We start from the raw sequence: 26,451 nt of genomic DNA on the forward strand, positions 1-26,451 counted from the left end.
GGTCTTAACATTACTCTCTCATTAATTACTTAGCAAGCTCGTTAATTAGACAGGACATCTTAGTAAATGTGTGAAGTGATCTGACACATTAATCAACTAATGCCTTAAGTCCATATCATCACCCATAATCAAACAGAGAGTTTACCAGTTAGGACTGAATACACATTAATACAATCATGTAAGATGTAAACGTACAATCCATTTTATCACAATATATGGGCAACAATCTAACCACAGACACTTCATCAACAAGCTCATACACAATTTCATCAACACATATTTGACAAAAATAGATGTGATCTGACACATCAATCAACAAATGCTGTTCATTTATCCATATCACCACCTTTAAAGCAGAAGTTTGAATCAATAGCAAAGTGAAATATAAAATAATGTTTTAGTATAACAATGTTGGCTGTAAGGCCGAAACGTCTGTGTTCTCCTGTTCTGTGAGACATAAATAAAATGTAAATAATTTTTTTTCTAAATGACTTAATGTGATTTTTGTGGTTGGCAGTTCAGGGAACAGACACAGCCACTATGTGATATCTAGGTGATACAGTCTCTATGTGTTGTAGTTTATGTGACCTGTGTGATGTCTCAAGGCAGCTTGCAGGTGAATGGTTAAGCCAGTCTGTCTGCTTCCTGACCTGGGCCCCAGTTAGTCAAATACTTTCATTATTAAGACTATGAGCCAAATTACTAGAGAGGACAGTGGCACCTTCCCTGTAGGGATGGATCCGTCTCTTAAGCAGGTCAGGTCTACCCCCAAAAGTCTAGAAATCCTATGCTATTCTTCGGACACCACTCAGACATCCAGCCATTCAGTGACAATAATCTACTATAAACCTCGTCACCACGACGAGCAGGGAGGGGGCCAGAGCATATTACAGTGTCTGATATCATTTTTGCAAGTTCACACACCTCTTTAACATTATTTTTAGTGATCTCCGACTGGCGAAGCCGGACATCGTTAGTGCCGACATGAATAACAATCTTAGAAAATTTAGCATTAGCCAGCACTTTTAAATCTGATCTTATGTCAGATGCTTTGGCTCCAAGAAGGCATTTTACAATGGTGGCTGGAGTCTCTATTTTCATGTTCCTTACAATAGAATCACCCACACTGGTGGCCAAAAGTTTGGAATAATGTACAGATTTTGCTGTTTCGGAAGGCAATTGGTACTTTAATTCACCAAAGTGGCATTCACAAAGTATAGTCAGGACATTACTGATGTAAAAAACAGCACCATCGCTATTTGAAAAAAGTAATTTTTGATCAAATCTAGACAGGCCCCATTTCCAGCAGCCATCACTCCAACACCTTATCCTTGAGTAATCATGCTAAACTGCTAATTTGGTACTAGAAAATCACTTGCCATTATATCAAACACAGTTGAAAGCTGTTTGGTTCGTCAAGTGAAGCTTAACATTGTCTTTGTGTTTGTTTTTGAGTTGCCACAGTATGCAATAGACTGCCGTGTCTTAAGGTTAATATTAGGTCAAAAATGGCAAAAAAGAAACGGCTTTCTCTAGAAACTCGTCAGTCAATCATTGTTTTGAGGAATGAAGGCTATACAATGCTTGAAATTGCCAAAGAGCTGAAGATTTCATACAAATGTGTACACTACAGTCTTCAAAGGCAAAGGACAACCGGCTCTAACAAGGACAGAAAAAGATGTGGAAGGCCCAGATACAAATAAACAAGAGGATAAGTACATCAGAGTCTCTAGTTTGAGAAATAGATGCCTCACATGTCCTCAGCTGACAGCTTCATTGAATTCTACCTGCTCAACACCAGTTTCATGTACAACAGTAAAGAGAAGACTCAGGGGTGCAGGCCTTATGGGAAGAATTGCAAAGAAAAAGCCACTTTTGAAACAGAAAAACAAAAAGAAAAGGTTAGAGTGGGCAAAGAAACACAGACATTGGACAACAGATAATTGGAAAAGAGTGTTATGGATCTTAACCCCATTGAGCTCTTGTGAGATCAGCTACACTGTAATAAGGTGCGTGAGAAGTGCCCGATAAGACAGCCACATCTATGGCAAGTGCTACAGGAAGCATGGGGTGAAATGTCACCTGAGTATCTGGACAAACTGATAGCTAGAATGCCAAGGATCTGCAAAGCTGTCATTGCTGCACGTGGAGGATTTTTTGATGAGAACTCTTTGAAGTAGTTTAAGAAGTTCTGAATTATTTTTTTTTTTTCAAAATTGTAATAGTAATTTTTCATGTTATTAATGTTATATACTTTGTGATCAGTTGAATGCCACTTTGGTGAATAAAAGTACCAATTTCTTTCCATATGAACAAAATCTGTACATTATTCCAAACTTTTGGCCACCAGTGTATAACCAGGGCACTTTCAACAGGCTTCTCAGTGGGTGCGTTACTGAGTGGGGAGAACCTGTTGGAAACTCTAATAGGAATGGGAGAGTGCCTACGAGTATTCACATTGCCCTACAAGTATGCTGCCAAGACGTCAACCAATTGCCCTTCTGCGGGGGCTCTACAGCCGGAACTGAAGTGTTTGTGTGTTGCTCGCTGTACTGGCCGCATCCGAAACAGTATCTATCGGCTTCTCTTTCTCCCTGACCTCCACTAGCGTTCAGATGCGTGTCTCTTACACATTAATCTTCTCCGTCACCCTAACTAATTGCTTACATTTATCACAAGTAATCCTTCACTGCTGACGGTTGAAGCTATAGTAAACATGTGACATGCAGTGCAAGCAGTAATAACCTGGGTTTGTGCCATGACTTACCACTGTTGTTTGTTGAATAGGTGTTGTTGTTCCTGGACAGCGGGGTTTTGAGATCGATGCAGTAATCCACGTAAAAACGCAGAAAGGAAGATGGATACATGCTGTATAATCGTGGTGAAAGTAAAAAAAGTAAAGGTGGGGAAAAAAGTATGTACGCTAAAATATAGCAGAGATTAAAGACGAAAATGCTAAAAATAGAAAATGGAAAATGCTAGCAGGCTACAAACACTGTTGATTTGGAACCCAACTAAACTGAATATTACATGCAATAGTAATATCTTTCTTTCCAAAATTCTTAACTTTCACTCCTTATTTTAAGACTCGCCGTTCACTCGTTATTTAAAAACCAACAGTCCTTATTTCGCATGAAGGAAGAGCTTTGAGAATCTGTTTGAAAATATGTTTCTTCATTCTGTCTTCTCCACAGAGTTAAAGCAGGCATCTCCTCTGTGTCACTGCTGGCCATTGACACTCCTGTATGAACCCGCAATGCCCAAGAACATTTGCCATAACGTGAACAATAAATTAAAGTGAAAGCGGAGAGCTTTGCGCTCACTATCAAAATCCTAGGTTATATTTTCATGCAAGTTAGGCACGAACCTTCACAAGCAGCACACACTTTAAGTACTTCAGAAGTGGTTAATCTTCACGCGCTTTTCAGGTGCTGCTCTTAGCGCGGTCGCGGTGCGGCTCAGTGAGACGGTCCAAGTTCATTTGGAGCATCACAATGCAATAACACCGATAAATGCAACACAAAAAGATTGGAATTTCTAGATTCTATTAAAATTCCATCCCATGCATGGTGCTTATGTTGAGGCAGTAGAGGGAGGGACAGGTGGGTCCAGTAAGCTTGTGCCCCAGGGCCTCACAAGACCATAAACTGTTAATTAGCCAAGTCACATTGAACTACAAAACATACACCTTTTAAAATAGTCAATTTCTAAAATCAGCATCACAAAAAATGAGATATGTTGTAGTTACTCTTTTAAAGCATTTGGTATATAAAATGAGTACTGTCAGAGCAGGATATAATGTGGAAAATATTTGTTGTCATCTAATGTGATGTCATAACTGGTTTATTGCAGTGCTCATCATCCTGTGGGCGGGGGTTGCAATCCAGAGTGGTCCAATGTATGCACAAAGTGACAGGTCGTCATGGCAGTGATTGCCCTGGAGTTCTGAAACCCCCCGCATACAGGCAGTGCCATCAGGTGGCATGTAATGTAAAAGTCAACGTCAACACCATCACCTCCCCTAGACTGGGTAAGAATTTTTAACTGAATTACAGATATGAAAAATAAAATAAATTTTTATCCAATTTACTTTTAAAGGTGAAGTGTGTAACTTTTTCAATGCTAAAATAATTTGTCCTATCCCAGCATAAAATGCAGAGACAGCTCTAAGTAAGGTGTCTAAAGGTTAATTTTCTAAAGGTTAATTTTCTCAAAATCTTTAAACATTAAGTCTCTGTGGCATTAAGATTATTAAAAATAATAATTAAAAGCTAAATATTATTCTTTTTTTTTTTTTTTTTTGGAACGACCCATCCAGCCTGACACAACAACATTTAATTTAGCAATTTCGCAATTTTATTTAATGGCGCTAGTGCCACAGAACTTACATACTTCAGCTTTAAGAAATATTCTGGTCTTTTTGTGCAGAATTCTTCAATGCACATTATTCCAAATCATGCACAATAAAATCAGGAACATGCACTGAGAAAATAAATATACACTATATAATGTTTTACTGCAGTTACATTAATATTACATGGATTTTTAAACATTTTTGATTAATCAGCCTAATTAAAGAACTCCCGATCAAATTGGATATGTATATATATATATATATATATATATATATATATATATATATATATATATATATATATATATATGAACATTTTTATTTGCTCCAAACACAAAGTATAATGGTAGTAACAAATGCAAACTTATGTTATGTTTCGTCACAAACAATGCAACACAGCCAAAGTAATAACAAATCCTAGTGAGCTGCTGTTCCAAAAGTTAGGCACCACAATAATGCTGCTTTCTAAGAAGCCTCATTTTTGGCCAGATTCTAAGACAGCATCACATGGATCCTTCACAGAGAATGCACTCTCAGAATGCATTGTGAAAAGCTCATAAAAAATTGATCCAAGATGGCAGACAAATTGAGAGAAATGTTAGTTATTAATATCGGGTGACCATACGTCCTTGCTTCATTTTCCATGGCCATTCAAAATAATAGTAATAGTAAATGAAGGTACACTCATGGCGTCAAATATTTTATTTTAGTCCATGGACATTCAAAAGAATGTTGGAAATGTTTATTTATTTATATATATTTATGTTATGCTAATAGAGTGTCTTTTTCACTGTATTAAAGTTTGCATTCATAGTAACACTGTTTTGAACCCTATTATTCCACCCCACCCCACCCCAATCCCCCATGATGAAAAAAAAAAAGGTGTCCTCTTTTTGGAAAACCAGAATATGGTCACACTAATTAATGTAATTAATTAAATACTGTAAAATACTTTAAAACATATTTCATAATTAAAAATAATCTTAAAACTACTAATATTTGTGTGCTATGAATTTTTTATTACAGTATTGCGTCATTAGCTTAGCAACATGCAAATGCCAAACTCTATTGAAATCACTTGTGAGTTGAGTCTTCCATGTGCTTTGTGTAAATAGAGCTATTTGTGTGACGCAAAGAATTGCTGCTCATTCAAATTGCAGCGTTCCAAATTGATGAGGTTCCGTTTTAGTTAGAATGCTGCCTTAAAAGGCAGCTTTCTATGTAGATAGCAATACAGCTCACTGGGTTTTGGAACTGAGCCTTTGTTTGCTTGAAACATTTGTGTTGCATAAACATTATTTTATCCTAGGAAGCAGTCACCAAGATGTCTGTTAAAGAAAGCATCAAATGAATCACATTTTAATTGTATACAAATAATCTGATAAACATCTTTAAAATAGTCATATACATTCAAAAATTTCAAAAATCTTCTGCGGAATGTTATTCTGATGCCAGTGTTATAACATCAGATTCTAATATCAGGGAATAATTAAAAGAAAAACCATGGTTCCCACGGTCATGAAATACTTTATATCAGGAAAACCTGCTAATATCAGTCAATTTTTAAATTATGTTTTGCAGGCCTGGGACAGTCATGGAAATTAGTTGGCCAAAATGTGTTGCAACCCTGTAGAGACCTATTGCAGATGAGCAAACACTCAAAAAATAACATCTTCCAGATAATAATGCACACATACAGTACATATATATGCAATGTACAGTATGTGTGTAATCAGGGATAATTTCTTTGCATTCTGTCCTTGTAATTTAGTCTAACAAAACTGTCTTGTCCTTGTGTCTTCCCTGGCAGCTGCACTGACATACAAGTGCACAGGGGATCAGTGGGCGGTATACTGCAGGGTGATCCGAGAGAAGAACCTGTGCCAGGACATGCGCTGGTATCAACGCTGCTGCCAAACCTGCAGAGACTTTTATACCAACAAAATGCCACCCAAGAGTTAATGACCACAGCACTCGTACAGATAGAGGTTTATTTTTGCCTTTTAAATTTGTACTGTCAAGAATAATATGTTATTGTTATTATTATTATTAATATTCTTATAAAAAAAGTTAAGTGAAAATTAAATCAGCCTGAAACTAGTGAAACAACTAAAGAGGTGCACACAAGATATTTTCAAGCAGAATTTTTGTCCCGAAATATATTCTACACAATTATGTGAACATAAATGCCTCTAGCAACCCTATTTTTTGTGCATTATTCAGTGTATGACTGTAAAACGTAATGCTAGTATGCATTGCATTCTCAGCATTGCCACAAGTGGGCACTATAGCTGTGTAAGCATAAACTGTCTTTTTCTACACTCGGGTGAATTCACTAAGTATGAATTGCTTGTAATGCTCTGTCTGCTCTGATTTAATGCCCCATTCAATAAGGAAAATATGCAGATCAGGCAATGGCGCAAACTGAGGATTCAGCAGATCACCACAATCTGGCACACTCTGCGAGACACCATCAATCTACTACTATGATCCAGATACCTGAATCATCTCTTTAACATGCTGAAAGTGTGCTTAACTACACCACACATCTGAATATATGCCAGACTATAATGCTCTTCTACATCATTTGAACATTATTTGACGAATTACTACTTCATTCATCGATAGAAAATTTACAAAAAGATCCCTTTTGTTATAAAATTCATTTTACCGCCTGCTTTCATCTGGTGGTAATAACACAGTGTAAATTACGCCAGGCAATGTTTTGTGAATGAAGCGCAATCTAAAATAATTTACATTGAAAGGAGGCGTGTTTACACAGAAAGGAATGACAATGACTTGATTTAAATACTGAGGTGCTATTTCAGCTCTGATTGTGTCTGCTTTAACTAGATTATGGGGATAAGACAGCTTTTGGTGCTGAAATACCACGCAAAAGTGGCCCCTCGGTTTTCTTTTTCAGGTCAACTACTGTCATGGTGGAGGAACTATTGTTAGAGAATCTTGCTGAGAAAAATTAGTTAAATTAAGGTAACTCTATGGCCCCTTAAGCACTGAGGATTGTTACCACCACAGAACATACAGGACTGCACGCTAAAAATGTGCTGGCCAAGAATTTGCATGTGTTTGCGTACTTGTGTAAAGTATGTTTCTGGCCTTAAAGCTTGTTTTAACTTGAAAAGACTGCATGTATTGTCATGATTTGCTGTAAACCAAACTTGATCCTGGACTTCTTCAGCATACTGGCCTGCCTTTTGCACTGTGGGTTAAGCTGAAATGAATCTTCTTTTTATTTTTTATTTTTTATTTTTTGTATTTTTTTTTTTAAGATAACCAACTGGGGTTGATTTATTATTTTTATTTTTTTAAGGCCACTGGTTGGCTAAAAACCCATTGGTGTTGCAACAACAGCTTTTTCTAATTTTCTGACCATGATCCACAGTATGTGCTTTGTATATTATTGCTTTTATTTTATAGTTAGTATTGTAGTAACTAGTGTTGTTATATAGACTCTAGTCTAAAACCTAATGAGCTGCCTACATGTACATCAGCCATCCAAGGTAGTGTTATATGAAGGGTTTGAAATTAACACCTGCTAAATGCAGGTAAAAATCACCTTCACCCTTACTAGTCACACGTCAGGTGGGTGACGTTTTCCGGATTTTTCCTGCATTGAAAATCTGTGGATGTTGGGTGACTTGGGCTGCTGCCAAAGCAAATATAATTGTATTTGTCTTGCGAACCTTCGCAGCGCACATCAGCGTGCTCCAGAGATAAGATCACTGGAGCTTTGGGACAGAGCAGAGCAAAACTTGTGTCAGGCTTTGATATTGCGGCGGCCGGCGGAGACCATAAAAAAATAATGACAATAATAAGACTATCTATGTTAACCTAACCACAGTAATGAGGAACCCTCCTTGGTCTTACCTGTGGTTATTGCCTTATTATTACAAATGCTATTGTTAAACAATGGTAGAACATTGGTAAATGTTCATACTAGCAAGTACAACTTAGAATTAAGGTGTTTAAACATCTGTGGATAAAGTTATCCTCCTCTTCTACCCTACTCCTGTTCTAACTGCCTATGTTTGCCTTTAGATATTCTAAAGGTGACTTAAATCATTAGGCTTGTGTCCTTTCTCGTACAAACAATTGTCCAAACAAATGCACACAGTTACAGTCTCCAGATAACCTTATCAGTTGTTGTGGTGCAGGGGATTTTGGCTAGTGAAAATACTGAGTGGCTAGTGACCTCGGAACACTACTAGCCACAGTGGCAGGTGAACCAAAAAGTTAATTTCAAACCCTGATTATATGGGATCGCCTTCCTGGCAAAGAATCCAGTACATGTGATGCTGCCCTGGAATTGACCAAAAGAAGGCATCTTCTTAAGTATCTTTAAGTATCTTAAAAGGCAGCATAATAATATCTAAGTGAGGGTGAGCCTTGGCATCCTATGATGCCTTAAAATGCTGTCTATGTAGGCAGCTCAATAGGTTTTGGAACAGAGCCATAATGACAATTAATATAACTGGTGTTATTTAATTAAAAAAGAGCCAATATTATAACAACTGAGGGTAATCAGTGGATCCTTTAAAGAAGACACAGTATGTGGCCACTATCTTTTTCTCATGGTGCTGTAAACACTGGCCCTTATTCTGGTTATAATCACATTATTAATCACAATTTCTATATACTTTAGATGTCTGTTGTCGTGATGTTTTACACACATTTTTAATAGAGCACAGTACATGATCTCTTTGTTGTGTTGAGAGAAAAAGAGAGATTTCATTGTCTTTTGTGGATCCATTTTTGAGTTTTCAGATTAGTTACAGCATGCCTTGTAATGTTGTATCATTAAATGTTAAAGGTACACTTTTTGTTTGTGTCATCTTGGACTTACAGTGACACCTAGTGGTTTGGATGATGCATCAATCAAAATCAATAGTTTTCAGTTGCAGGTGCCATTGTAGAAATTCACTATTCACAATCAGCCATGATTAATTTAATCCAAGAGTGAAAGTGTCCAATAAAAAGATGGCTACTGAGATTAAGCGAGTAGTATTCAGCTGGTCATGCGATTCTAAAATGGCAACCCCCATGAGGGCACCCCTCCCCCATGTAGAATAAAACAGCTTTTATTAGGTTACTGATATGACTAGAGTCCTCATCTCATCTTCAAAATTACAATTAATTTATTTTGGAGTAAAACTTTTTTTAATGGGAAAAAAATTACTGAATGCACCTTTAAATGATTAGTTCACCCAATAATTAGAAGTCTGTCATCATTGTCACTCTCTTGTTTTTCCAAACCAGTATGGCTTTCTTTGAAGAAATGTAAGGTTTATGCTGATCTTTTCCATACAATGGGCCTATTCTTAAATATATGAGTAAATTCCGCAAGTAATTTGCGTGTAAAATTGACCTTTCCGGAAACTTTCCTCCGAATTCACGAATGCTTCATACCCACCAGATGTGTTTGTTAAATGTCTGTATGTTAGTTAATTCCAAACATTCATAAATGGGGCACGCAAGCACGTTCATTCACAATTATCATAATCCATGGCCATGAAAATGCCCGATAAGGCCGGTGCCAGACTTGCTAGTAAATGTGAATCGGGAAATGTGGAACAGTATGATAGGGGTTTAAAATGAAATGAATTCAAATCACAAAATTTAGATTTAGCAAACACACTGGTGTGGTCACAAAGAAAGTGAGGAACTTAATGTATCGCATGTTCTAGCTGACATCGGAGGTTCTTTTGTGAAGTAAATAATCCAAGAGGTCAATAAAAATTATTTGACATGAAGATTTAGTGTAAAAAAAAAAAATTCAGTTCACGCCAGCAGGAGGATGTTCACCACCATTAAACTTCTGGTTCAGTCAATCACATTGCGAGCAGCATTGGTGAAACTTCTCTGGTAAATTAGTGTGGTAACAGTGATATGCTTTCATTGCAACTGCGAGAATCTTCAGATAAATAAATAGAATGCCTGAAGAAGCTCTTTGACCATAATTCTGTAAGCTAATAAAGCTTTGCAAGCCACGACAGTGTACTCGGCTTATTTTGTATTTTTTCTGCTATATTCTGTACGCACCTGCCCCTGATATGTTTATTTATAGGTTTAACAGCATTAACATAGACCATGCTTTAATAACTGAACTTGATTTATTGATAACTAATCTAAATTATGAAACCAAAATTACATATAAAATGAAGAATTTGTCCAACCAATGACATTAGAGAGCATTTATATTTTAGAGAAAATCAAGCACAAACTGCACTTTTCCTTTTCACACCTTACCAAGCATTTCAGCTGGAAAAACGATATAAGCAGAGCTGAGAATAAACTTTGAAGAAATTAATGCAAGCATCAATGAAAAGTTTTTAAGTATGTGGTTTAAAAAGAGAACAACAAACCACTTTTTTTTCTTTTTTTTTTTTTTACTATTTTTTTCTTTTTAAGATTCATTTGACTAATTTCATTATTAGTTAATTTTTTCATTACTTATTTAATTTAACTTCTGTCAAAATGTAGTCATGGCAGTTTGTCAGAAAGAACAAAAAATGCTCGGATACTTAACGCATGTTTTACGCATAGTCGGGAGCAGGTGTAAATTTTGTTTGGACCAATCTTTTGAAAATACAAAAACTTTAATGAATCCTAAAATTTATGTCAGAACAGCTTTACGAACGATTGACACAAAAATGAGTGGTACTTGTGTTTCATGAATGAGGCCCAATGAGAGTGTATAGTGACCAGAGGCTGTCAAGCTTCAAAAAAATATATATAATACAAAGGACAAACAATAAAAGTAGTCCATACAACTCTTGCTTTATATTCCAAGTCTTGTGAATCTCTCAAATCTTATTTTCACCTCTGCATATTCAAATGGTTATGAAGAAGTTATTGTATGGCTTAATAAGACTTGGAATCTAACATGTGGGTCATATGGACTACTTTTTTATGCTTTTATGTCCTTTATGAAACTCTAGAGCCCATGGTCACTAGATGCTCTCATTATATGTAAAAGAGCACTGTAAACATTCTACTAAATTTCTACTTTTGTTGCATGGAATTAAGAAAGTCTAGTCTGGAACAACATGAGAATAAGTAAATGATGATAGAATTTTCATTTTTGGGTGAACAATCTCTTTAAGATTTGGTGAAATCAGGTTATAGGATGTGGCATACCTGTGTCTAATACACACTGTGGGCTATTATTGATAATCCACATTATCTGCTTACACAAATGATTCATGGTGCCTTAATTTAAAATGTAAGAGTAATTATTTTAGTTCTCACTTTGTGCAATATAGACAGTAAATGTACAAGCATATCCCATTTGTGGACAAAGATAGGCTGCTTGGAAAAGCTCTTCCCAATATTATTAGAAATCAGAATCTGAAAGTTTCTTTTATAGGATGTCACAAGGTACAATACACTCACAAGGGTTAGGATGTGGTCATAAAATGTGAACTTTGATCGTATGTTTGTTTAAGCCCCATGGCCAAACATGCATTGTGTGTATGAGTATATGCGCCAAAACCTTGTGAGCTGACTAATGCCCTGACACACTTCATATGAAATCGAAGAACGAATGGGTCATTTAGAACAAAATCTGGCCAAAACTTGTTTTAGTGGTTCATAACAGCTCACCAGCACAAACTTTCAGGAAAACGTACCAGCTGCTAAACACCTTCTTACTGCCATTGGTCCAAGTTATCGGTAGGCATGACCTGGAGTTCCACCATTCAATTTGAACACAACAGCATGCAGACTTAGTAAGCTGGTGCAAATTTACCTACATCTGTATGATCGTTCATGAAGAGACATTTTCCAAGAACATGGAAACATGTTTATTTAATCAACAAAAGGAATCAATTCTACTCAAATACTCTTAAGTGTCCATTTAATCTGTTGTTTGATATGCTGCTTTACTCAGGTGCCTTCTGCAGCCGAAAGCCATTCACACATCTGCCCAAAGTAAGATACGCCTATCATCATTCTTTTGTCTGTATTCTGCCCATTAACACTCTTTTATACATCCATCTCTGCAGTAGTATCAGTATCATTATAAATTACAATAACAGTGTATGGCTTATATTACGGCAGCGTGTACTGTTTTAGTGAATAAACTCCATGAATGCAAAAGGTAAACATTACAAATTGCACATTATCTACTGCATATATATGGTACATTAAACCATCATCGAGTAGTTGAAACAGCTTTTTTTTACTGATCTTGTGTTTTTACTGATTCTCCTTAGAATTTGACTAAAAGAAGGTATCTGAGAAGGCAGCATAATGATGCCTTAAAATACTGTCTCGTTAGGCAGCTCATTAGGTTTTGGAACAAAGTTTATACATGTGTGTTTGTGCCTCCAAGTTTGTGTAGAGACCTTGGCTCCTACTTACCCAGAGAGCACAAGGTTATAACAGGTGCTGGACAAATTTCACTACTGTGAAATTCAGCTGTTTTTTTTTTTTTTTTTTTTCATCTTTTATTCTTGTACTTTTGTATGTATTTAAATGAAACATGTTTTGTTGTTTTTAAGGTTATTTAATGCATAATGTAGCTACCTGCTTATGTCAAAACTATTTGGTGCAAAACCTTTTCACAGGTTTAGTGAAATTTTCTTACATATTCCAGTACTGTATGTCATCAGTTGCACACATTGGTTGGTAAATAAACCACTTTTGATGGTGCTGAGTTGAGCATTTCAAAATGTCCATACAAATATATATATATATATATATATATATACAGTTGAAGTCAGAAGTTTACATACACCTTAAACTCAAATACATTTAAACTCACAATTCCTGACATTTAATCATTGAAAACATTCCCTGTCTAAGGTCAGTTTGGATCACTACTTTATTTTAAGAAGGTGAAATGTCAGAGAAAATGTTAGAGAGAATGATTTATTTCAGCTTTTATTTCTTTCATCACATTCCCAGTGGGTCAGAAGTTTACACACACTTTGTTAGCATTTGGTAGTATTGCCTTTAAATTGTTTAACTTGGGTCAAACGTTTTGGGTAGCCTTCCACAAGCTTCTCACAAGAAGTTGCTGGAATTTTGTCCCATTCCTCCAGACAGAACTGGTGTAACTGAGTCAGGTTTGTAGGCAACCTTGCTCACACGCTTTTTCAGTTCTGCCCACAAATTTTCTATTGGGTTGAGGTCAGGGCTTTGTGATGGCCACTCCAATACCTTGACTTTGTTGTCCTTTGTTGCCACAACTTTGGAGGTATGCTTGGGGTCATTGTCCATTTGGAAGACCCATTTGCGATTGGCTGATGGCTGATGTCTTGAGGTTTTGCTTCAATATATCCACATAATTTTCCTTCCTTATGATGCCATCTATATTGTGAAGTGCACCAGTCCCTCCTGCAGCAAAGCACCCCCACAACATGATGCTGCCACCCCCATGCTTCACGGTTGGGATGGTGTTCTTCGGCTTGCAAGCCTCACCCTTTTTCCTCCAAACATAACGATGGTCATTATGGCCAAACAGTTCCATTTTTGTTTCATCAGACCAGAGGACATTTCTCCAAAAAGTAAAATCTTTGTCCCCATGTGCACTTGCAAACTGTAGTCTGGCTTTTTTATGGTGGTTTTGGAGCAGTGGTTTCTTCCTTGCTGAGCAGCCTTTCAGGTTATGTTGATATAGGACTCATTTTACTGTGGATATAGATACTTGTTTACCTGTTTCCTCCAGCATCTTCACAAGGTCCTTTTCTGTTGTTCTGGGATATGATTTGCACTTTTTGCACAAAACTATGTACATCTCTGTGAGACAGAATGCATCTCCTTCCTTAGCGGTATGATGGCTGCATGGTCCCATGGTGTTTATACTTTTGTACTATTGTTTAGTACTATTGTACTATTACAGATGAACGTGGTACCTTCAGGCAATTTGGAAATTGCTCCCAAGGATGAACCAGACTTGTGGAGGTCTACAATTGTTTTTTCTGAGGTCTTGGCTGATTTCTTTTGATTTTCCCATGATGTCAAGCAAAGAGGCACTGAGTTTGAAGGTAGGCCTTAAAATGCATCCACAGGTACACCTCCAATTGACTCCAGTTAGCCAATTAGCCTTAGTTAATTGGCTAATTGCCTAAAGGCTTGACATAATTTTCTGGAATTTTCCAAGCTGCTTAAAGGCACAGTTAACTTAGGGTGCTTTCATACTAGCACTTTTGGTGTGCACCCAGGGTCGTATGACGTCAAAATTCGGTTCGTTTGGATAATGTGAACACTGTTTTCCGAACTCGGGTGCACACACGGGTCCCGCACCCGGGTCTGCTTGAAAAGGTGGTCTGGGGTACGGTTCATTTGAACTCCAGTATGGTTCGCTGCTGAAATGAATACAATTGTACCAAATCGCGGAAGTGAACCACTTGTGCTGACGTATAATTTGTGTCTTTGCAGGCTTCCGATCACAATTATTATGGTAGAATACATTTCTCATACCTGCTTGTGTCTAAATACACCGCCTTCAGAGAGCAGATCACATTCTTCACATCTCTTCCAATGCATCCGCAGGCTCATGGCAGACGAATGTTAATATTCATCACATCATTGCACATTCAATGCATCTGCAGGAGACAAACACAAGTGTTGTTCTGTTCATGGCAAGTTTTCATGGTAAATCCAAAGAGACAAACTTGAATACTTCACTTAACACAGTGATGTCTTCTCGAGTTGTTACCTAGATACAGTGGTAAACAGCTGCCACTTGTACTCATGTTGATGACGTAATCGGACCGCAGTTCAGACCCAAAAAATATGATGTGCACAGAGACCATGTGATGTGATGTGCACAGGTGGCAGGGGGAGGGGGGAGGAAATGAACTCGGGTTCGGTCCAAGCAATCAAACCAAGTGTGAAAGTACCCTTAGTGTATGTAAACTTCTGACCCACTGGAATTGTGATATAGTCAACTAAAAGTGAATCAATCTGTCTGTAAACAATTGTTGGAAAAACTACTCATGTCATGCACAAAGTAGATGTCCTACATGACTTGCAAAAATGTCCTGGTTTCTTGCGTAACCTCCGTTCTCTGATGGAGGGAACAAGACGTTGTGTCGATGTAGTGACATTAGGGGTCACTCTTGGGAGCCCGAGACACCTCTGGTCTTTGATAAAAGGCCAAAGAAAATTGGCGAGTGGTATTTGCATACCATTCCCCTGGACATACAGGTATAAAAGGAGCTGGTATGCAACCACTCATTCAGGTTTTGTGCTGAGGAGCCGAGACAAGGTCCCGGTCATTTCAGCGGGTAGTTCACTGTTGTGGCAGGAGGGACACAACGTCTCGTTCCCTCCATCAGGGAATGGAGGTTACGCAAGTAACCAGGACGTTTCCCTATCTGTCACTCACTCAACGTTGTGTCGATGTAGTGACACTAGGGGTCCCTATACGAAACGCTGTAACTGGCTGAACTGTGTTACGTGAACTGACGGTGTGTGACGGGCAGACCACTGTGTGCCTCGTAGCCAGCGCACCAGGCCGACACGTAACCTCCCCCAACACTGTTATGAGTGTCGAACGGCACTTTGGGGACAAGTCAACTGCCCAAAAGATAGAGACAGGCAAGCCCAGTTGTGGCCTCTTATCCTCTTTTTTTCCTCTGCCCAAAAAAAAAAGGAATTAACCGACTGGGGCCACCAGGTCTAGTCAGGGAGGTGTCCCTCCCAAGGAGAAGACACCACGGAGACCACATCCCGCCCAGAGAGGGGGTATTTTGAGTGGTAATACATCACATGGTCTTGCCGAGCTTTGTCAGAAGTATGTCATGTGGAGAAGTCCCATGGTAGGTCCTACCCTATGGGGGAGGAGTTTCTACGAGCATGGTGACTGGGGCAGAGGGGCCTCTGCCCAAATAAGACACAGTTTACCAACAGGAAAGCAAATTAGTGGAAGATATACGTCACATGGGGTTACCTACGGGGAACCACCACATGCAGAGCACCTATCCCAGTACAGGGCTTTGTTAGCATGTGTACTGAGCCGGCAGCGAGTTTCTCTGCAAACTCGTCTGCCACAGGGCTTGGAGGAAATCATCCAGGGAACACAGTTTGTGAACACTACTGGGAGTCAACAGCGCACGTCTTCAGCTCAGGGGAGGTGAAAGGCGCTATGCACAAGCGATACACCCGGCCTGCTGTCCCGGACTTACCTGCTTGTGCGTGCCACTACACGGGACGAAACCGGTTCCACCCGGAGATTGTAGAACCTCGCAAAGGTGTTGGGTATTGCCCAGCCCGCTTCTTTGCAAATGTCTGTTAGAGAGGCGCCACTGGTCAAGGCCCAGGAGGCCGCTACACCCCTGGTAGAATGAGCCCATAGCCCTGCCGGAGGCGGCACGTCCTGGCCGTGATATGCCATTGTTATGGCGTCAATGAGCCAGTGGGCGATCCTCTGCTTGGAGACAGCGCTTCCTTTCCGCTGTCCACCAAAGCAGACAAAGAGCTGCTCAGAGAATCTAAAGCTCTGCGTGCGATCCAAATAGATGCGTAAAGCACACACCGGACACAGCAATGTCAGGGCTGGGTCTGTCTCCTCCTGGGGCAGCGCTTGCAGGTTCACCACCTGGTCCCTAAAAGGGGTCGTGGGAACCTTGGGCACATAGCCCGGTCAGGGTCTCAGGATCACGTGAGAGTAGCCCGGACCGAACTCCAGGCATGTTTCGCTGACAGAGAATGCTTGCAGGTATCCTACCCTCTTGATGGAAGTGAGCGCAGTCAGGAGGGCAGTCTTCAAAGAGAGTGCCTTAAGCTCAGCTGACTGCAAGAGCTCAAAGGTGGCTCTCCGTAGACTCTGAAGAACTACAGAAAGGTCCCATGAGGGAACGAGGCGCGGTCAGAAGAGATTCAACCTCCTGGCACCTCTCAGGAACCTGATGATCAGGTTGTGCTTCCCTAAGGACTTACCGTCCACTGTGTCGTGGTGTGCTGCTATAGTGGCTACATACACCTTCAAGGTGGAGGGGGACAGCCGCCCTTCCAACCTCTCCTGCAGGAAGGAAAGCACCGATCCGACTTATCTCTGGGGGTCTTAGGGTTGGGAAGAACACCACTTAGCGAATAGACACCACTTAAAGGCATACAGGCACCTCGTAGAGGGGTGCCCTTGCCTGAGTGATCGTGTCTACCACCGTGGGTGGTAGGCCGCTTAAGTCTTCTGCATCCCGTCCAGGGGCCAGACATGGAGATTCCAGAGGTCTGGTCATGGGTGCCAGATGGTGCCCCGTCCCTGAGAAAGAAGGTCCTTCCTCAGGGGAATTTGCCGGGGGGGCTGTCGCAAGGAGTGTGAGGTCTGAGAACCACGTCTGGGTGGGCCAGTAGGGTGCTGCCAGGACGACCTGCTCCTTGTCCTCCATGACCTTGCACAGGGTGCCAGCACGTCTATACCGAGAGGTGCCTCGGTCAGGGCGTATCAGAGCGGTCAGTAGAAGGATTCTTGAGAGGCGAACAGGTCTACCTGTGCCTGTCCGAATCAACTCCAAATCAGCTGGACCATCTGAGGGTGGAGTCTCCACTCTCCCCTGAGGGTAACCTGCCATGAAAGTGCATCCGCTGCAGTGTTGAGGTTGCCCGGGATGTGAGTGGCTCGCAGCGACTTGAGGTGCTGCTAACTCCAGAGGAGGAGACAGCGGGCGAGTTGTGACATACAACGGGAGTGCAGACCGCCTTGACGGTTGACATATGCTACCGTTGCCATGTTGTCTGTCTGAACTAACACATGCTTGACCTGGATCAACGGCCGAAACCTCCACAAGGCGAGCAGAATTGCCAGCAACTCGGGGCAGTTGATGTGCCAATGCAGCCGCGTGCCCATCCATGAGCCGGCGGCTGCGTGCCTGTTGCATACAGCGCCCTAGCCCGTTTTGGAGGCGTCTGTCGTAACCCCGATGTGCCTGGAGACCTGCTCTAGGGGAACGCCTGCCCATAGAAACGTGAGGTTGGTCCAAGGGCTGAAGAGGTGGTGACAGATCGGCGTGATGGCCACGCGATGTGTCCCACAGTGCCATGCCCATCTCGGGACTCGAGTCTGAAGCCAGTGCTGAAGCGGTCTCATATGCATCAACCCAAGAGGAGTAGCCACAGCTGAGGATGCCATATGCCCCAGGAGCCTCTGAAACAGTTTCAGTGGAACCGCTGTCTTCTGTCTGAATGCCTTCAAACAGGTCAGCACCGACTGTGCACGCTCATTCATGAGGCACGCCGTCAATGAGACTGAGTCAAGCTCCAAGCCGAGAAAAGAGATGCTCTGAACCAGGAGGAGCTTGCTCTTTTCCCAGTTGACCCGAAGCCCTAGCCGGCTGAGGTGCGAGAGCACCAGGTCCCTGTGTGCACACACAACACATCCCGAGATTGAGCTAGTATTAGCCAATCGTCGAGATAGTTGAGGATGCAAATGCCCACTCCCCTGAGGGCTGCCTCTGCGACCTTCGTGAAGACGCGAGGGGACAAGGACAGGCCGAAAGGGAGGAGCTCATACTGATACGCCCGACCCTCGAATGCAAACCGCAGGAAGGGTCTGTGTCAAGGTAGAGTCGAGACGTGGAAGTACGCATCCCTCAGGTCTACCGCCGCGAACCAATCTTAATGCCAGACGCTCGCTAGAATGCGTTTTTGCGTCAGCATCTTGAACGGGAGTCTGTGTAAAGCCTGGTTCAGTACTTGCAGGTCCAAGATTGGCCGCAACCCACCGCCTTTTTCTGGGAAGAAAGGAACTGGGGTGGGGCGTGGCTGTATGGATGAGCCCGCTCTCCGATGCTGCGCTCGAGAGCTCATCAGCATTGCGGGCTCCGAACAAGAGGTCGAACTTGCCGTGAGACGAGCCGGCGGACTCATCTGGAAGCCCGATCGGGGTAGACGAGCGTGCTGGGGAATAGGAGGTCCATGGGGGGATACCCGGCGGAGGTGGTCCCATTGGGGTCCTCAAATCGCCCAAAGTGCTAGCCGTGCTGGCCTCATGTCCGTAGGTAGAAGGACCGAGGCGGGGAGCCACTGGGGTGTCTTGCTTTCTTATGAAAGCAAGCTGCGACCGCAACGTTGCCATGGTCATGTTCTTGCAATGAGTACATGATCCATCCACGAACGCTGTCTCCGCATGGGTCGCGCCAAGACATGAAAGACAGCAATCGTGACCATCAGAAGTTGAGAGATAACGAGGAATAACACACAAACGGAAAGGAATCTTTATAAAGACATGTCTTTAAAAAGACGTTCTGTGTGTGCCGCTCTTTTAGAGAAATATACTCTTTTAGAGAAATATACTCTCTTATTTCTGCCGAAGCACCCAGGGGTGTTCTCTGCAGTGCACCAGTGCAGAGGAGGAAGAAGCCGCTGAAATGCACCGTCAGATCCAGCAGAGGTGAATGAACAGTCAGCTCAGTGAACATCGACCGTTCGGCTCCGAAGAGAAAATCTGAATGAGTGGTTGCATACCAGCTCCTTTTATACCTGTATGTCCGAGGGAGTGGTATGCAAATACCACTCGGCAATTTTCATTGGCCTTTTATCAAAGACCAGAGGTGTCTCGGGCTCCCAAGAGTGACCCCTAGTGTCACTACATCGACACAACATCGAGTGAGTGACAGATAGGGAACTATAGTTTGCTCATATGAAATCTGTGGAGTGGTTAAAAACTTCTGACTTCAACTATATATATATATATATATAGTTATTATAATTCATTTATATCCTGTATTACAACAATGTTGTAATGTGCTTTTTGTGTGTTTGTGTGTAAATAGATTGTATTAACTTGATCTTCAGTTTATCACAACTGTATGGTTCTCCATGGAGAAAATTATTTTAGTGTTAACAAATACATTCTAACTATACAAAATCATAAACATTATCACTACACTCTCAAACATCTTATATATTTGAATATTTTGCAATAAACTGAAAATATATCACACTATTTTTCCTTGGAGTCAGTAGTTTTATATTGTACCATCCATTTGAACTGATTACATGCTATAAGTTTCATGAACTGTAAGTATGCATTGTAACTATGACAGTAAGTACACAGTCTTTTCCTTTTGTCCTTTTTATGATTTTCAGATAGATTTTATTTTATTTTTTTAAATAATTTTTTTAAATGACTTTGAAAAAAAATTAATGATTGAAAAACACTTCAGGAACAAGGTCGCTTTAAAAGTGTATAGTTACTGTTGCACTTTATATAGGCTACTTGTACAAGTTTGCATGGTTTATGATGGTTGTAAATCATACTGTGATTTTTGTCTCTAAGTATTGTAATCTGGTTTTCTACATACAAGAGGGCTTGTGGTCTTGCCAAAGGCTTCAGCATCACAATCACTGTTGCAACCTTGTGAAATTCCACAGCTCATTCCTCAACAGTTTGCATTTGCATTTTGCTCATTCTAATGGTTGTCTGCAGCACTTCCCTCCCAACAACATTGTGAATATTTATTGCAGTGAGAGGAGCTGTAAGTGTGTTCGTGATGAATGGTCGTACGGCCTGCTGTTCTTCACCCGTAAATCTGCCACTGTCAGTGAAATGGCACTTGCGTGGCAGTGAAGGACGCAAGGAGAAGGCCAGTGCTGCGTTTAAGCGCTCCTCTACAGTCCTCTGTATTCAGAACACTCTTTGTTTGAACGGTGGCTCTTCTTCACATGCATACCATTAAGGAATACAGTGTACAGCTGTTAGCCTAATACATTGTCATAAAGAAATAGTCACAAAAGCTCAATCAAGTCATGCCTAATAGGCATTACAATTTCACTTCTTCATCATACAGTATACAGTATGTCTTAAAATATTGCATAAAACATCTTTTAGTTTTAAAAGATGGAAATCATATCAGCTTTATTTTATCACAATATCACAAATAAGTGAACATGGGGTGAATTTTAAATAACTTCACTACTTTGGTTTCAGCAGATGTTTACAATTATGGTATGCACTAATGTCTAAAACAAATAAGTGGCCATTTAGAAAAATGCCTGATGTTTCTTCATTTTTTTCTTTCACTAATCATTTTTTTTATTATTTTTTTTTATTATTATTATTTTTATTGGGGGGTCTTTTAATTGAGAATGTCTTCAATATAACTTTCCATTCTGTTAATCTTTAGTTATTTCCATTTAACTAATGGTTTTCAAGCCATTGATCCATTCTTTTAAATGCAATTAGAGAGAAAGATATTAAAATTTCAAAAGATGACATTACAAAATATGAAAAATAAGTTAAAATGTTCATGTAAACTAACTCTCAGTCCCTCATTCAGCAATGGCCAACTTTAGCTCTCTATTATCTTGTCAGGCATCCTGTTCATTTTCTTATGTGTAAATAATTCAGTTATAATTAATAAATTTTAAGTGCCTGAGCCTGACTAGAGCATAAAAGTCTACTGCTGTATATCATTTTACAGAAATACTTGCTTGGACTCCAACACAGGCATATACATTTTTGTATTTTTTGTATTTTTAAAGTTATAGAGTTCAATAGGTACTACATAACTGGAACGACCCAGTCATTTATTTTATTAGAAAACAGTGTATTAAAAACTCAGATGTTGCCTTTACTTATTTATTTCAAAAGGCGATCAGCACCCGATCTCTCATTCATTCAAAGGAGGTGAAAAACTGAGAGAAAATGAGTTTGGAGTTTAATGTCGGTGTAGGTGTGATCATTGAATGGAAAGAGACAGTGAAAACATTGCGAGAGTATCTAGACCAGGCACTGCCTTTGCACAATCCGATGGAGGCAGAAGTTGATGGGTGAGGGAGGCATCCAAGGGATCATGCTGCAATGCGAAGACGGGAGCAGATGATTGGAGTCTTCCCTCCTGATTGGAGCCATTAGCCATGACTAGAAAGCTGAGGATGTGTGCAGTGTCAGGAGTCCAGATATCTGCTCTTTATATCTTTTGGGGTGTTTCCAATTGCCCTGTAGGATTCTCCATCAACTCTCTCCACCCCGCCCCCGCCCCCCGCAATGTACTCGCAACGAACTTTGTATCACCCAACTCCTCCATGCACCACACGCGTATTCACAAACACACACCCACACGCAAATCACATATGCACACACTCTGTGCTCGGACATATGTTTGTTAAATTGTCAAGGTGTTTTGTTTTTATGTGGAATTCCCATGCTGTGAATTATGTCTTATGTGTAAAAATGCATTCACATTACTTTAACTTCTTTGTGTTGGTTTACGTTTCCTTATATAGCCTGTTATTTCACTGTTATTCCATTATTGGTTTGACTATTCTTTTGTACTTTTGTACTGCTGATTTTTAACTGCTATGCGGGAAAAATTTCATATTTTTACAGGGTTAAACCTTGCTGGTGCCCGACTATCTCTTATTTCTTTATTCAGTTAAATTTAATTTAACTGAAGAAATTATTTACATTTATTTTGGGGCTGCCATCGTTACACAGGACACTCTGGGCTGTCAGTAAAGGGTTTTTTGACACATCGAGTCATGCAACAAAACAACATGGCGCCAATCTCAGAGGAGTTTGTCTTTGGGAGAAAAGCATTTGGGAGAAAATTACATCTGTTAAGAAACTCATTAAGTTTTACATTGAAACCTGTCTGAGTCAAAAGACTACACTCTCTAGTTTCATCTGATATGCATTTTTTTTTTTTTTTTTTTTTTGTATGGATTTATTGCGAAACAGCACACTGTTAAACACAATGACTGCTTAAGTGGACTTCAGGACTTTTTGTCCTTAGCATGTGTCCTTATTCACTATACACGTTTAACCGGTCCTGCTCGACCTGCTCCGAGTGGGATTCGAACCGGTGTCAGCCGGCATGGGAGGCGGACACTAAAGAGGAGAATAAAGGCTACAGCCTCTAGTGACAGTCACTAGTGCGCCTCTTGAGGCCAGGGGAGTGAGGTTTACACACACCACACAGTTATCTGTTATGTGTACCAGCTGGCTCCCATTACACATGATTACAGTGCAAATCAATGAGTTAATCCAAAAGCTGAAAACGTTTGCTTTCAGAGGCTTTATATTGTGTTAAAATGAAAATAAGGTTCATTTTGAGCTGTTCTGAGACCAGTGCAGACAGACCGCACACTGGAGGTTAAGTAATTCACTAAATAAGGAGCAAGGGAGCATCCTATAGCTTTCCTATGTAACCAATTGCATTCACTCCTGACATCTGACCAAACGTTTCAGACTACAGATGTTTGGACCACTTAACATGACTGGCTGACATGGGGCAATGGCAGTCAGTACATAGATTCAGAATTTATTATGCTAAATTGTATTTTAACGTGGTTCGCAGTGATTGGATGATGCTGGCCATTACTTTGAACCAGAATAAATTATGCTAATTTCTGATTGGTAAAATGCTACAGCACTGGCTATCACTTATTTGTTTGACAGTGCAAAGAGAGAACATTGAAATGTTGCTGCCAAAATAGAAAAAAAAAAAAAAAAAAAAAAACAAACAAACAAAAAAAAAAAACATTGTAACATAAAAGTCAGAAGTCAAATTATTTTTATTAGTATAGTTTTTAATTTATGTAGCCAAGAGAAGAAATTTCATGTAATTTAACTCATCATAAATTGGACGTGGCCCCTTTAAGAACTCCTCTTGTTGTGCATAAAATATGTGTTCAGAGGAGTCGTATGTTAAAATTAAGTGTTTGTTATGGATTATTTTTGAAGGATGCATTTGGATTGCAAGTGTGAAGTTTGACAACATTTTGGTGCACATGCGAGGAACTGGGTATGTAAATTTAGAGTTAATCATATCTTGCTTAATGATTTATAGCCCAGTGTGTTATCCAAGTAAGTGTAATATGTGTTATGTGTGAAAATATGAGAACTCTATTGTTTTAAACTGCAATACGTCATTAAAACTTTGTTAAAAATTCATAAAATTCTTGGAGCTATTTAGACAGGGGTGGAAAGAGTACTGTTACTTCATAAAAAATTTATTTTGAGTAGAGTAAAAGTACCTGTCCTAAAAACTACTCAAGTAAGAATAAAAGAGTTTAAAAGTACTCATGAGTAGTGAGTATTGAGTATTGAGTTGCGAAAGCTATGCCCCTTTATAAAAAAAAAAGTTATGCTGTAGTTTAAAAATGTAGCAAACATACCATAATTTACATTCCCTTTTATGGCTGTTTGCCAGAAAGAATAAAAAATATTGATATTTTATAGGTGTTTGTGATTGACAGCTTTTAAAATACATCACTTATCTATGATACTGTAAACACTACATGAATCTGATTAAAAAAATTAATAAAAGGGCGACATGATTACAGAAATGAAAAGATGAAAAAGTTATTTTCAATATCATAATGTATGAAACAATTACATTAAAATCTGTTTATGTGTAGGTTCTAAGGGTGTGTTCACACTTGGCAGGTTTGGTTCTATTAAAACGAACTCTGGTGCGATTGCTCTGTTAGTGCAATTCATTTGAACAAGTATGAATGCTGCCATCCGAACCTTGGTACGCACCAAACAAGCGGACCGCGACCGCCTGAATAGTGGGTATCTGTCCGCATTCATACGAACTCTGGTACGGTTCGATTAATATATGAACGCAACATGGACCAAATACATCTAATTGGACCAAAAACAGGAAGTAATTTGCCTAATACTGGCCTCAAGCAAACCTGGTTCTTCTCATCATAGGAGCTATGTTGCCCATTACAGTTCGGTACAGGCATCGGAACTGCCGTCAGCCGTCCTTGCAGCATATCTTTGTTTGTGTGTTTAACTGAGGAATTCCTGGCACTGTGCTGACTCCTTTACACATTTTATTAGCTCTTCGTTTGTTCTCAGCTGGTAAAAATACCACCATATATACATATATAAATGTAACGAGCGCATTTCGACCAGCAGCCAGCATTGTTTTGGATGTTTGGCAAGTTCCATCGCTAAATATACGTCATAAAAGCTGTCCAAATAGGTTGGGACTTTTTCCTGATGCCTTTTGTTTTGTAGCTTTAGGTTCAGTGTTAAAAATGCCAGTGTGAACGCTATGCGAACCAGGACTAAATGTATAATTTTCTTTTTTGGTCCAGACCAAGAGAACTGAACTACGAACTAAGTGTGAACACACCCTAAATATCCCTTAATGCAGACTAAGAGAGTTATTGTTGCGCATAAAAAAAATAAAAAAAATAAATAAAAAAAAACACTAAAAAAGCAGGGTCACTTGGCGCGTCATGTCCCGCACAATAGAGGCGGTAGAGCAGTTGTTTGGTACAGGGGCCACATTGGGCTTTAAAGGAATAATTAACACAAAAATTAAAATTCTCTTCAACATTTAGTCACCCTTATGCCATCCCAGATGTGTATGACTTTCTTCAGCAGAATACAAATTAAGATTTTTAGAAGAATATTTCAGCTCTTTTGGTCCACAGCAAGTGAATGGATGCCAACATTTTGAAGCTCCAAAAATCACATAATTCAGCATAAAAGTAGATGAATCTATGCGACTCTAGTGGTTAAATCCATGTCTTCAGAAGAGATATGGTAGGTTGGGTGAGAAACAGATCAATATTTAAGTCCATTTTTACTATAGATTCTCCTCCCTGCTCAGTCAGTCTCCACTTTAACTTTCACTTTGTTTTTGGTGATTCACATTCTTCATGCATATCGCCATCTACTGGGCAGGGAGAAGAATTTCTAGCAAAAATTGACTTAAATACTGATCTGTTTCACACCCACACCAATCATATCACTTTAGAAGTCATTGATTAAACCACTGGAGTCATATGGATTACTTTTATACTGCCTTTATGTGCTTTTTGGAGTGTCAACATTTTGGCATCCATTCACTTGTATTGTATGGACCTACAGAGCTGAAATATTCTTCTAAAAATCTTAATTTGTGTTCTGCTGAAGAAAGAAAGTCATACACATATGGGATGATTTGAGGGTGAGTAAATGATGAGAGAATTTTCATTTTTGAGTGAACTATTTCTTTAAGTAGCACATGGGGGGCCACATTGTCCTGCTTTTGAAATACAATGTTCCACATTGATTTAGTTCTTGTATCTTTTAAGCCCAGCAATAGTTGTGTTCTCATTCTAATGCATGATGCACAACAGCAAAGGACCTTGTGAAGATGCTGGAGGAAACAGGTAGACAC

At 39.8% G+C, this 26,451-nt stretch overlaps 1 protein-coding gene across 3 annotated transcripts in view; it reads left to right on the forward strand.

The window, feature by feature from the left end:
- The window catches only part of adamts17 (ADAM metallopeptidase with thrombospondin type 1 motif, 17), a 329,457-nt gene extending 319,787 nt beyond the window's left edge, over nucleotides 1-9,670 (forward strand). For 2 of the 3 annotated variants that reach the window (XM_051711565.1, XM_051711587.1), the window contains 2 exons: nucleotides 3,853-4,030; nucleotides 6,165-9,670. In XM_051711565.1, coding sequence (XP_051567525.1) covers nucleotides 3,853-4,030; nucleotides 6,165-6,316 — 330 coding nt within the window. In that variant the 3' untranslated portion in view covers nucleotides 6,317-9,670. The remainder of the gene's footprint in view (nucleotides 1-3,852; nucleotides 4,031-6,164) is intronic. The other variant, XM_051711576.1, reaches the window with a different exon arrangement.
- Nucleotides 9,671-26,451: the final 16,781 nt, after the last annotated feature.

This window comes from Myxocyprinus asiaticus, chromosome 1 (assembly GCF_019703515.2).
Source record: "Myxocyprinus asiaticus isolate MX2 ecotype Aquarium Trade chromosome 1, UBuf_Myxa_2, whole genome shotgun sequence".
NCBI lineage: Eukaryota > Metazoa > Chordata > Actinopteri > Cypriniformes > Catostomidae > Myxocyprinus > Myxocyprinus asiaticus.